A 14752-nucleotide genomic window follows, 5' to 3' on the forward strand; every position below is an offset into this window, starting at 1 on the left:
TCTGAGTCAGTTAAATAATACTTCCTGTTTCGCTTACTATTCAGGATCGGAAACAAGGTCCAATGCTTTCATCACATCTTCTAGAAGTGAATCAGGTATGAATCCATTATCTGGGGGAGAAAAATAGCATTAGCATCTTGAGTAAGAGTTTGCTTTAAGAAATGCTAGGAGAAAAATCATGTGAGAGGCAACTGTGCCTATTATTAGATACTCTCTTCTTTGACTTTTCTGGGCACAGAGGCAATGATTTATTTTTCTAATAAAAAAATCCCACATGACTTGTACCTGAGAATTCTCAGGAAACTTAAAAGTGAAATTACTCCTTAAAGAAGGTTATAAATGTCAAAGATAAAAGTATTTTTCTATTTAAAGTTATCATAATTATTTAGTAATTACGTATGTCTTTGAATAACAATGTGAACCTTTAAATTCCCTTTAAGAAAGCCAATTAAGGGGCGCCTGGGTGGCTCAGTGGGTTAAAGCCTCTGGCTTCAGCTCGGGTCATGATCTCAGGGTCCTGGGATCGAGCCCCACATCGGGCTCTCTGCTCAGCAGGGAGCCTGCTTCCCCCTTCTCTCTCTCTGCCTGCCTCTCTGCCTACTTGAGATCTCTGTCTGTCAAATAAATAAATAAAATCTTAAAAAAAAAAAAAAGAAAGCCAATTAAAATAAGTCTTTACCACCAAATTTCTTTAGTTACAATGTCAGTTATAATGTCATTCTTTTTGGAAGAATGTTAATGATATGCTGCTCTAAGACCAAGAGCTAGCCCTATAACAGACTTCATTTACGTAAAAGCCATAGACTTAAAGGGAAAAATTAAAAAGTTGAGAATTCAGGACAGAAACAAATGGTTGATGAAGATGAGTTTATGGAAAATATTCCTTTTCTTGGGCTTGCTGAGGAAATAGCATTGGGAAAGGGCCCAAACTTGGATGATGCAATAGCACATGACACACAAAGGCGTGTAGGGGCACTTGAAATCACAGTTTTAACAAGCAAGTTCATTCCCTTAAATGTGCAGTGTCTGAGTTTCTCTACCCATTTACTCATTCCTGGAGACTATTCCAGCTTTAAGTCAACTTTCCACACAATATCCTTTTCGGGAATTAGATATTTAAAAACAAAGTCTTGTCATGGAGAACAAGATGTACAAAAGGCCCACTTCTGTCTTACTCCAGAATACAGTGCAGTGGTTCTTTCGGGATGTGGCATATACTCTTTCAGAAAGGGAAGAAAGAAGTTAAGATTTTATAGTCTGAAACCTCTTAAGCAGATGCTTAGCCATTTGAAGAAAAATTGGCCTTGACTAAAAAACAAAGAATCATTTAGGATATATAGATATAGGTATCTATATCTATATCTATTTTTAAAGATTTTAAAGAAGATTTTATTTATTTATTTGACAGAGAGAGCACACACAAGCAGGGGGAGCAGCAGAGGGAGAAGCAGGCTCCCTGCTAAGCAGGGAGCCCAGTGCAGGACTTGATCCCAGGACCCCGAGATCATGCCCTGAGCCGAAGGTAGACACTTAACTGAGTCACCTGGGGCCCCCTTATTTAGGATAAGTAAAAATGTATAATTTTTAGAAGTGAAGGTTTAATTCCCAGATTTCAAGTTACCAGTAATCTGAGGTATAGAGAGTAAAGAACTTGTTTGAAGGTAAGTGTGAAAATACTCAAGCTTTGTAAGCTTAAATCTGATCATTTTAAAAGGTAGAAAACTCATTTGTATAGCTAAGTCACAGCTAAAACCTTAGCATTCAAAATGTAAAACAGGCTTTACTGGGCCACTAGTTGAAAGGGACAATTCTCTCCATAGGTTTCCTTATTTTTTGGGCTATGTGTATATCCACCTGATAAACAGTCTGTATTACAGTGTTCCTCAGGAACCCTGAACGGTGGGCAGTCTTACCACTTCTTAACATAATACAGACTAAACCAGGAGCTAACTGGCCCTATAAAGTAGGCAAACAAAAATTGGGACAACAACCAACCTTCTTCACTCAAACACGATTAACCTCAAGCATACATAGTCCAGCATATTTTTAAGATACCTATGAGGGTCTTAATCACACACATTCTTGAGAACAACAGTAACTACCAGCCCAGTGATTCTACATTTAGGGCAAACAGTATTTTAAAGCTAGACTGTAGTGTAATTTTCATAATACACTGAAGACTTTTACTATACCCCCGATTACAAGAGGTGATTTGGACAATTGCTTACCTTTTTAAAACCTTTATTTTGATGTTATTTTATTCTTGAATTCATACCAAATAAAGTATCGGGCAAAATCTTTAGAAAAAGAAATGCTTAAGTCTGAAAGCAGATGAAGCTTAGGACATCTAGTATTTAGGCACCGATTTCCTGAGAGGTGATGGAAGTAGATGCGGCAATGATAAGCCCTTGGTATGAACAACAGAGGAAATACCGGCCAGGACCATTCGCTGACCATCACAGCCGGACCAGAGCCGCACTCTAGACCTTGAGTGCACGGGGAACTGGCGGAGCGAGGACAAGACTGCACCAGCTATGCTCTGGAGCAGGTAGCATGCAAGTGTTCTGGTATGGTTAAGTTGTGTTTAAAACCCTTGAAAAGGGAAAAAGCTGTGTCTTTAGAAGAAAAAGAAGCTTTAACTTAACAGACTGTCAAAAGTGTCAAGTGGCTGAGAGGAGGAATAACTCAGTGTAAAAAGCACTGGTGAAGGAGAGCGCAAGTGAGACTAAAGGGAGTCGTTTCCAGAGAAGCTTCACCATTTGCACCAAATCCTGATTTCTGTTCTGAAAGACAAGGGAAGAAAAGGGAAAGCCTGGCAAGTCTGGTCACCAGTTAAACTGTGCTGCAGGAGGAAAGCAAAGCCCAGAATTAACAGAGAAAGCAGGAGACAACTTGTGAGAAGATGGAGGATGGGGCGGGGGGGAGCGGGGACACGGCAGCACTCAGGACTGGAACATTTTCAAACCATTGTGGGTGTGAGAAAGTCAAGTTTTTTTTGGAATACAAAATAAAACTGATATCTAAAAGTAAATTAATGACAGTTTTAGTCAAATAATAATTTTTCTTTTACTAAATGATGTTATACTTTACCTAACCTTATTATTAAAAATTTAATAACACATAGCTGCAATGTAATATAACCAGCAGAAAAAAGTACGCAACTTTTGTTCCCAGGCAAGGGAACGAAGAGGGTACCCCCCTATTTTGTCCATATCTTTGTCAACACTTTTTCTTGCATTTTTGACCAGATAATTCTGACTGATGTGAGATGATATCTCATCATGATTTTAGGACACCATCATGAAGTTAAGACCTTGTCATGTTTCAGCGTTCCTTGGCCTCTTTGCCTTCGTATTACTACTGGTTTGCTCGTCTGGCTCCCCAGTAGATGGGAGCGCCTGAGGAGGAAGGGCTGCCTGACACATGGCTGCCCAACAAGCAGTGTCATGTCTGACTGTTCAAGCTAGCCTGAACTTCAAGTTTCAACAAGGTTCAGGCACTGTAGTTCAACCAAAAACACCGTGTAAGCACTTGAAAAATCAGAAAGAAAGGAGTAGTTAATTTACGGGTTGGCCTGCAAAACCCCCTGTATTATGTGATAGAAAAGCTACAAAACATGGAGCAGAAGGAGGGCGGGGACGACACGGGTCGGGGTAAGTGGGGGTGGCAGGAGGGAAGCAGCAAGGGAACAGAGGAGAAAATGGCACCATTAAGAGGAATAGAGAGGACTAAACTGAACAAAAGGAATTTCTAGAGAACGCCTAAGGACTGATGAACAGGAAACAACCTCCAAGTGAAATTATTCTCAAGGTTACATAAATGCACACTAGAATCAGAGTCACTGTATCTCATAAACATAAGGGAATAGCATTTAAATGAGCTTAAATAGGCTACCTTTAAATAGGCTTAAATTTTAGATTTGAAGTTCATACCTCATGATCCCCTTCACCCATTTCATGCCCCTCCAACGTCCGCTCATTTGTTCTCCATGAGTCTGTTTCTCTTGTCACCCTTGTTGTTATTGTAGTGTTGGCTCGCTCCTTTGTTTTTTAGATTCCACATCTAAGTAAAATCATATGGTATTTTCCTTTGTCTGGCTTATTTCACTTAGCCTTATACCCTTTGGATCCATGTTGTTGTAAATGACAAGATCTCATTCTTTTTTATGGCTGAGTAATATTCCTGGATATATACCACATTATCCATTCTTCTATGGACACTTGGGTTGCTGCCATTATCTTGACTATTGTAAATAATGCTGCAGTAAACATAGGGGTGTCTATGTCTTTCTAAATCGATACTTTCCTTATCTTCTGGTAAATATCCAGAAATGGAATTACTGAGTCATGTAATACTTGTATTTTTAGTTTTTTCTGGAAATTCCATACTGCTGTCCACAATGCACCAGCCTATATTAACACTCCTACTGCATGAGGGTTCCCCCCCCATATCCTTGTCAACACTTATTTCTTGCATTTTTGATACAAGATAATTCTGACCGATGTGAGGTGATATCTCATGATTTCAAGTTGCATTTCCTAAATTTCCATTTCCAGTAATGTGATGTTGAGCATCTTTTCATCTGTATGTTGGCCATCTGTAGGTCTTTTTTGGACAATGTGTATAGAAGTGCTCTGTCCATTTAAAAATTGGATGATGTGCTTTTCTGGTGTTGAATTGTATGAATTCTTTATATATTTTGGATAACACTCCCTTATCAGATATATCATTTGCAAATACTTTCTCTCATTCAGGGTTTGCCTTTTTGTTTTGCTGGTTTCCTCTGCTGTGCAAAAGCTTTTTAGTTTGATGTAGATGCAATAGTTTGTTTCCCTTGAGGAGACAGATCCAGAAAAATATCACTAAGGTTGACATCCAAATTACTGACTATGTAGGTTTTCTGAGGGTTCACTTTTAGGAGTTTATGGTTTCAGGTCTCATATTTGTCTTTAATCCATTTTGCATTTTTGTGTAGGGTTTAAGAAAGTGGTCCACTTTTCCCAGCACCATTTTAGAGATTGTCTTTTTCTTATTGTATAGCCTCCTTTGTCATAGTTTAATTGACCATATATAAGCATGGGTTTATTTCTGGGCTCTCTATCCTGTTCCCTTGGTCTGTATGCGATACCATCCTGTTTGGATTATTATATAAAATATAGAACTCCAAGTTTGTTCAGTTTTTCAAGCTTGCTGTGGCTTTTGAGGTTAATATGTACTTTAGGATTTTTTTCTTCAAGTTCTATGAAAGCCACTATTGCTATTTTGATAGGGATTTCACTGAACACACTATAGATTGCTTGGGGTGATATCAATAATTTTAACAATATTACTTATTCCAATTCAAGAGCCTGGTATATCTTTCCATTTATTTGTGTTTTCTTCAATCTCTTTCAATGTCTTGCAATTTTTATTTTTTTTTATTTTTTAAAAGATTTTATTTATTTGACAGAAATCACAAGTAGGCGGGGGGAAGCAGGCACCCCCCCCTTTTTTTTTTAAATAAGATTCCATTTATTTATTTGACACAGAGAGAGAGAGAGATCACAAGAAGGCAGAGAGGCAGGCAGAGAGGGGGAAGCAGGCTCCCTGCTGAGCAGAGCGCCCCATGTGGGGCTCGATCCCAGGACCCTGAGATCATGACCTGAGCCGAAGGCAGAGGCTTAACCCACTGAGCCACCCAGGCACCCCAGCAGGCACCCTTTTGAGCAGAGAGCCCAATGTGGGTCTCGATCCCAGGACCCTGGGATCATGACCTGAGCCGAAGGCAGAGGCTTTAACCCACTGAGCCACCCAGGTGCCCCTGTCTTGCAATTTTTAGAGAACAGGTCTTTTGTCTTCTTGGTTAGATTTATTACTAGGTATTTTATTCTGTTTGATAGAATGGTAAATGGCATGGTTTCCTTCATTTCCCTCTTGTTAATCATTAGTGTATAGAAACACAACAGATTTGTGTATTGATTTTGTGTCCAATTCTTTTCATAATTTTCTTTTTCTTTTTAAGTGGCCTTTTTCCACTTAAAATAGTCCCTTGAACATTTCTTGTTAAGATTTTAGTGGTGAGGAACCCCTTTATCTCCTCTTTAATTCTTAATGATAGCCTAGCTGGGTTGAGTATTCTTGGCTCTAAGTTGTTTTTTTTTTTTCCTTTCTTTCTTTCAGCACTTGAACATTAGCCACTCCCTCTGGCCTGCAAAGTTTCTGCTGAAAAAATTAGCTGATAATCTTTCCCTTGTATGCTTTTCCTCTTGCTGCTTCTAAGATTCTCTTTACTGTTTTCTTAGTGTGGATCTTGTTTTCCAGGGGATCATCTTGTTTGGGGATCTCTGTGTTTTATGGACCTGGATATATATTTCCCTCCCCATATTAGGTAAATTTTCAGCTGTTAATTCTTCAAATAGGTTTCCCCACCTTGTTTCTCTCCTTCTGGGACCCCTACAATGAGAATGTAATTATGGTTGATATGTTGCTGAGGTCTCCTAACCCATCCTCACTTTTTAATTTTCTCTTTGCTATTCAGCATTGTTGCTTCTTACTACTGTTTTCTAGACTGCTGACCCCATTCTTTTGACTTCCTCTGGTGTATTGTTCACTTTAGTTACCATTTCTTCTGTGGCTGGTTATGTTTTATAATTTCTATCTCTTTGAGGAAGTGCTCAGAGATTTCATCCACTGTGTCTTTATGACCATTATTTTGAATTCTTTATTGGGTAGACTGCTTATCTCCCTTATGTTTAGCCCTTTTTCTTCCCCTGTAGTTTTGTCTTGTTTTTTTCATTTGGGACATAGTCTTCTCCACAGTTCTGCATGGGAGTCCCATATGGAAAAAACAGAACTGAAAACTTTGGGAAACGAGAGGGGACATCTAGGTACCTGAAGTTCAAAGGTCCTGAAAGCTCTTCTTCACCAAGACATACTACTGTAATCAAGCTCTCAAAAATCAAAGACAGAATTATGAAAGCAGCAACAGAAGAAAAGATTCATCATATATAATGGAATCTCAATCAGGCTATAGGTAGCTTTTTCAGCAGAAAACTTGTAGGCTCAGAGAGCAAGTGCTCAAAAGAAATACTTTCTCTCCTTTCTGAATGACAATTTTGCTGGGTAATCATATTCCCAGACAGATAAAAGCTGAGGTAGTTTATTACCATGTACCTACCCTATAGGAAATAATGAGGCTTTTAAAGCTGAAATCAAAGGACACTGAATTAGTAACATTAAAATGTAAGTATAAAATTCACTGGTAAAGGTGAATATACAGTCAAATTCAAAATTCTCTACTGGAAGTGTAATAGAAGACTGTTTATGTCAAACACCTCAAGGAACTAGAAAGAAAATAATAAAGGAACAATAATCAGAGTGGAAATAAATGAAATAGAGGCTAAATAGAAAAATATCAATGAAATGAAGAGCTGTTTTTTTTAGAGAACTGAGAAACCTTTAATTAGATGTACCAAGAAAATAAAAGATGACTCAAATAAAATCAGAATCAAAGACATGACACCTGATACCATATAATACAAATGATCAGAGGAGACTATTAACTAGACAGAAGAAATGGATAAATTCCTAGAAATCTACAACAGACCAGTTGTGAATAAGGAAACGATCACTAATCAAAAAAGTCTGTCAACAAACAAAAGTCTAGGCCCTGCTGGCTTCAATGGTGAATTCTAAATATGTTAGAAGAATACATACCAATTCTTCTCAAACTCTTCCAAAAGTAGAAAAGACATGAATATTCCCAAATGCTTTCAGGAAGCCATGATTATCCTGATACCCAAACTAGACAAAAATGGCACAAGAAAGGAAAATTGTAGGCCAATATTCCTGATAAACACAGATGCAAAAATCTTCATCAAAGTATTAGCAAATAAAATTCAACAATACATTAAAGGTATCATATACCACAATCAAGTGGGATTTATTCCAGGGATGTGAGGAAGGTTTGACATCCACAACTCAGTATACCCCGTTAACAGCATGAAGGCTAAAATAAATCATATGATCATCTCAATAGACGCAGAAAAAACCTTTAACAAATTCACATCAATTCATGATTCAAACTCTCAATATAGCAGATATAAAGGGAACTACCTCGACATAATAAAGGCCATGTTTGACAAGCCTACAGCTACTATAACACTCAATAGTGAAAAGCTGAAACCCTTTTCTCTAAGGTAAGGAACAAAGATGTCCACTCTCACCATTTTTATTCAACATAGTATTAGAAGTCCTAACCAAGCAGTTAGGCAAGAAAAAGAGAAGTCATCCAAACTGGGAAGGATGAAGTCAAACTGTCACTATGTGCAGAGAACATGACATTCTATATAGAAAACCCTAAACACTCTACTAAAAAATGGCTTAACAAATTCAGTGAGGTTGCAGAATATAAAAAAAAAATCTGTTGCATTTTTATACACTAATAATTAACTAAGAAAACAATTCCATTTACTACTGTATCAAGAAGAATATAATTTAATAAGGAAGCTATAACACTTTAATGAAAAGAAAGTGAAGATACAAGTAAAAAGCTACCCTGTGCTTATGGTCTGGAAGGATTAATACTGTTATAATGTCTGTACTACCCAAAGCACTCTACACATTTGATGCAATCCCTATCAAAATACTAATGGCATATTTCACAGAACTAGAATGAACATTTCTAAAATTTATATGGAACCACAAAGACCCCAAATACCCAAAGCAATCCTGAGCAAGAAGAACAAAGCTGGAGGCATCACGCTTCCTGATAGGAAAGTACTTTATAAAGTTACAGTAATCAAAACAGTATGGTATTAGCGTAAAAACAGACACATAATGGCAAAGAACAGAGATGTAAACCCACAAGTGGCCAATTAATTTACAACAAAGTAATCTACAACAAGGAAAGGACAGTATGTCTCTTCTGTAAATGGCACTGGGAAATCTGGAGAGCTATATGCAAAAGAATGAAACTGGACCACTGTCTTACACCATACATAAAAACTTAATCCATTTAATACCTGAGTATCAGAAAACATGAAAGTCCTATTATGAAACATAGGTGGTAAGCTTTAGGACATGTCTTGGCTATGACTTCTGGAATTTAACACCAAAAGCAAAGGCACCAAAAGCAAAAATACATAAAACTAAAAAGCTACACAATAAAGGAAACAATCAATGAAATGAAAAGGTAACCTACCAAATGGGAGAAAATATTTGCAAATAATACATCTGATACGGGGTCAATATCCAAAATACATGAACAACCCCTACAACTCAAGAGCAAAATCCCCTAACGTTAATTTGATTAAAATATGGGTAGAGGATCTGGATAGACATTTATCTGAAGTAGATACACAGATGGCCAACAGGTATATGAACAGGTACTCAACATCACTAGCCATCAGGTAAATGCAAATTGAAGCTATAATGCAATATTACCTTATATGTGTTGAATAGCTATTATCAAAAAACAAGAAATAACCAGTGTTGGCAAGGATACAGAGAAAAAGGAACATTTATGCACTGTTGATGGGAATAAAAAATGGTGCAGCTGCTCTGGAAAATAGCATGGAAGTTCCTTAAAAAATTAAAAACCTAACTCGAAAAGATATATGCACCTCCATGTTCACCGCAGCATTACTTATAATACCTGAAATATGGAAGCCACCTAAGTGTCCATCAATGGGTGAATGGAAAAAAAAAAAATTAACACAAAATAGAATATCACTCATCAATAAAAAAGGAAATCTTGCCATTTTCTACAACATGATGGAAGGTGAGGGTATTATGCAAAGTGAAATACATCAGACAAATGCCCTGTGATTTCTGTTATGTGTGGAATCTAAAAACAAAACATGACTCACGGATAAAGAGACTCATTGCTTCAGGGGGGGGGGGGTTGGTGGTAGGGGACAGAGGAAGTACAGGTTGAAGGGCATCAAATGTGTAGACTTCCAAGTTATAACTTCTAGGAATGTAATGTGTTGCTGGGTGATTGCAAGTAATACCGTATTGTATATTTGAAAGATGCTCAAGGAATAGACCTTAAAACTCACCACAAGAAAAAAACCCAAGTATGGTGATGGATGTTAACCTGACTTACTGTGATCATTTCACAATATACATACTCATTATGTTGTACAGCTAAAACTGTTTTATGTCAATTATACCTCAATGAACAAACAGAACATTCTCATTCTGTAATGGTGTGTAAATCACTGAACTCTAGCATATTATACCTCAATGAACAAACAGAACATTCTCATTCTGTAATGGTGTGTAAATCACTGAACTCTAGCATATAAGAGGCAAAAGTGTTAAAAATAATTATGGCTACAATATTATGTTAATGAATACACAGTATAAAGAGATGTATACTGGGACATCAAAATAAATTATGGGCAGGGCACATAAATGGGCAGAACTTTCTGATGTAATTGAAGTTAAACTGTTATCAGCTTAAAATGGATGGCTCTAAGACATATGACGAAGGCCTCACAGTAATCACAGAGCAAAGACCTGTAATAAACAATGAAGAATAAAAGCATACTGCTATAAAATCAAGTCACAAAGACAGCAAGAGAAAAAAGGAACTATATAAATGTAGTTAGAAAGCAACTAAGAAAATAGCAATAATAAGTCTTTACCTATCAAAATACTACTCTAAATGGTTTAAATTCTCCAATTAAAAGAGTGGCTACATGTAAAAAAACCAAACCCAACCAAATGCTGCCTACAAAAGACTCACTTAATCTTGAAGGACTCTCAGAAGAATCAAAAAAAGATTTTCCAAGTAAATGGAAGCCAAAGAGAATAGGGGTAACTATACTTATATCAGATGAAATAGACTTCAAGTAAAAAACTAACAGGAGAAAAGGTGGTCACAATATAATGATAAAGGGATCAATTTCTCAGAAGACAGAACAATTATAAACCTTTATGTACCATATATTGGAGCACCTCAATATATTAAACACTTATTAACAGATGGGGGAGAATTTTAGACAGCAATGAAATAAGAGTAGAGGAGTTCAATACCCCACTTTTAACAACAAACAGATGATTAATGTAGAAAATCAGTACGAAACAATGGACTTAAATGACACTTTAGACATATACACAACATTCCATTCAACAGCAGCAGAAGGCATATTCTTAAGTGCGCATGAACATCCACGATAGATCACATGATAGATCAAATAAATGTCTTAGCAAATTTAGGAAGGTTGAGGTCATACCAGGGGTCTTTTCTGACTACCAGGGAATGAAACTAGAAATCAGTAACAAGGAAAATCTGGAATACATGGCTATTCAACAACATGCTCCGGAACAACCCATGGGTTAAAGAACTCAAAAGTAAAATCAAGAAATACAGTCAAATGAAAATGCAAGCACAACATATTAAGACCTATGAGATGCTGCAAAAGCAAGCCCCCCCACCCTCAAGAGTTTATTTATTTATTTGACATACAGTGATCACAAGTAGGCAGAGAGGCAGGCGGGGGACGGAGTAGGGGGGAAGCAGGCTCTCCGCCGAGCACAAAGCCCGATGTGGGGCTCCATCCTAGGACCCTGAGACCATGACCTGCGCTGAAGGCAGAGGCTTTAACCCACTGAGCTACCCAGGTGCCCTCAAAAGCAGTTTTAAAAGAAGTGTAAGAAAGATCTCAATTAACTTCATACTATACCTCAAGAAGTTAGAAAACAAAGACAAACTAAGGCCACAGTTAGCAGAAATAAGGAAATAACAAAGATCAAAATGGAAATAAATGAAATAGAGACCAGAAAACCAATAGGAAAGATCAAGGAAACTACAACTTGTTTTTGAAAAACTAGACAAGCTTCTAGCTATATACACCAAGAAAAGAGAGGGCTCAACATCAGAAATGAAAGAGGAAACATTACAACTGATGTCACAGAAACACTAAGTATCAGAATACTGTGAACAATCATACACCAACAAATTAGACCACCTAGAAGAAATAAATTAATTTCTAGAACTATATAAACTACCAAGACAGAATCATGAAAACACAGATAATCCGAACAGATCGGTAACAAAGAGGAGATTGACAAAGTAACCCAAAACCTCTTAACAAACAAACTGCAGAAACAGGTATTTTCACTGGTGAATCTACCAAATGCTTAAAGAATTAAAGCCAGTTCCTCTCAAACTGTACCAAAAAAACTCAAGGTAAGGGTATACTCCTCAACCGTATTATGAGACCAGTATTATTTTGATACCAAGGCCAGATTAGGGCACTACAAGAAAACTACAGGTTAATATCCCTGATGAATACAGATGCAAAAAGTTATCAATAAAAAATGATTTAGTAAACCAAATCCAACAGCACATTAAAAAGATCATACACTATGATCAAGCAGGGTTTATTCCAGGGATGCAAAGATGGTTTGACACACAGAAATCAGTAAGTATGGTATATGTCACCGTAATAAAATGAAATAAAATATGATCATTCTCAATATGCAGAAAAAGCATTTGGCATAATTGAAACCCTTTCATGAGAAAAACACTCAAAATTTCATATAGAAGTGATGTTCCTTAGTGTAATAAGGGGTGCAGATGGCAAACCTATAATATCATACTCAACAATGAAAAAAAAAGTTCCTTTCCTCTAAGATCAGAAAAGAAGACAGGAATGCCTGTCATTTCTTGTTAACACAGTACTGAAAGTCCTAGCCCTAGCAACTGGGTAAGAAAAAGAAAGAAAAGGCATTCATACAGATGACATGATCTTGTATTTATAAAACCCTTAAGACTCCTTGAAACCACTGTTAGAATAAGTGTATTTAGTATATATGCAGGATACAAAAATCAACATACTGATACCATCTGTATTTCTATAGACCTGAACTATCTGGAAGAGAAATTAAAGCAATCCCATTTTACAATCGCATTGGAACAATGAAATATTCAGGAATAAGTTTAACCACAGAGATGTAAGACTTATACAACCAAAACCAGACATCGATGAGAGATCAAAGATGACACGTAATGGAAAGATACCATCAAAGATATACTGGGATTGAAAGAATACTGTGAAAATGTCCATAGTACCCAAAGTGATCTACAGATTCAATGCAATTCCTATCAACATTCCAAAGAAATTTTTCACAGATAGAAAAAATTAGGAACCACAGAAGACTGAATAGCCAAAGCAATCCTGAGAAAGAGAAATAAAGCCAAAGGTGTCATACTACCTGATTTCCAACCTGTATTACACAGCTATAATAAAAGTATGGTTCTGGCATAGAAACAGGGACAGAGACCAGTTTAGCAGAGTAGAGAGCCCAACTATAACCCTACTCATATATGGTCAACTAATTTTTGATAAGGATGTGTCAAACATACACTGAGGAAAGTGTCAATTGATTTCTTTAAGAAATGGTGTTGGAAAAACCAGGTATCTACATGAGATGGCTATGAAATGGAATGAAACTGGACCCCTTACAACAATCACAAAAATTCACTTGAAATGTATCGGAGACTTAAATGTAAGACCTGTAACCGTAAAACCACTCTAAGGAAAAAAGATCCTCATCACTGGTCTTGGCAATGATTTCCCGGACAAGACACTAAAACAAACAAAAAACCCCTAAGATAAAGAAGTGAGGTCATATTAAATTAAAGAGCCTCTGCACAGCGAAGGAAACAACAAACTGAAAAGGCAATCTACAGAATGGGAGAAAATCTTCCCAAACCTCTGATAACACACCAAACACATTAGGAATTCATAGAATTCAACAGCAAAAACCAAATAATACAATTTAAAAAGAGCAATGGGTCTGAATAGACATTTTTCTAAAGACAATATATAAATAGCCAAAGGCATGTGAAATGATATTCAATATCACTAATCATCAAGAGAGTGCAAATCAGAACTAGAATGAGGCATCACCTCACACCTGTTAGGATGGCTTTTATCCAAAGGACACAAAATAAATGTTGATGAGTATGTGGAGAAAAGAGCAAGTATACACTGTTGATGAAAATATAAAATGGTACACCTTTTAAACATATTCAGAAAATCCTCAAACAATTGAAAACAGAACTACTATACGATGTAGAAATCCTACTAGTGGGTATTATCTGAAGGTACTGCAATCAATAGTTCGAAGAGGTACCTGTACTAGCTACCCCAGTCACTGCAGCATTATTTACAACAGACAAGATATGAAAACAATCCTACTGTCCATCAATGGGTAAAGATGATGTGGTTCCTATCTCTATATATCCATGTTACATTGATTAGCCATGACAATGAAGGAAATCCTACCTTCTGAAAAAAGATGGACCTCGAGGGTATTACATTAAGTGAAATAAGTCAGACAGATAAAAAGAAATACTGTACATTGTCACTTATATGTGGAATCTAAAAAAGGTTGAATTTTAAAAAGTAGAGAGGAACGACGGTTACCAGGAGCTGGGGAGGTAAGTGAGCAGGGGAGGTGTTTAAGACATTACTCGGAACTAGTAGATAAGTAAGTCCTGGAGAGCTAATGCACAGCATAGCGATTATATTTTGTATTGTGTATATTGTATACAGTACAGTATTTTGTACTATAAACTTCAAAGTTGCTGAGAGACTAAATCTTAACTGTTGTCACCACAGAAAAATGATAATTATGTGACATGACAGAGGTGTTAGCTAAAGCTACTATACTTATCATTCTGCAATGTATAAATTATCAAAGCAACACTTTGTATACCTAAAATTTACAGAATATTTGTCAATTTTATTCAATT

At 36.7% G+C, this 14752-nt stretch overlaps 1 protein-coding gene across 5 annotated transcripts in view; it reads right to left on the reverse strand.

Moving 5' to 3' along the window:
• The window catches only part of MINDY3 (MINDY lysine 48 deubiquitinase 3), a 92934-nt gene that overhangs the window by 8585 nt on the left and 69597 nt on the right, over positions 1–14752 (reverse strand). For all 5 annotated transcript variants that reach the window (XM_044229278.1, XM_044229277.1, XM_044229276.1 and 2 more), the window contains one exon: positions 38–110. In XM_044229278.1, the coding sequence (XP_044085213.1) occupies positions 38–110 (73 nt within the window). The remainder of the gene's footprint in view (positions 1–37; positions 111–14752) is intronic.

Source organism: Neovison vison, chromosome 12 (genome assembly GCF_020171115.1).
Source record: "Neovison vison isolate M4711 chromosome 12, ASM_NN_V1, whole genome shotgun sequence".
NCBI lineage: Eukaryota > Metazoa > Chordata > Mammalia > Carnivora > Mustelidae > Neogale > Neogale vison.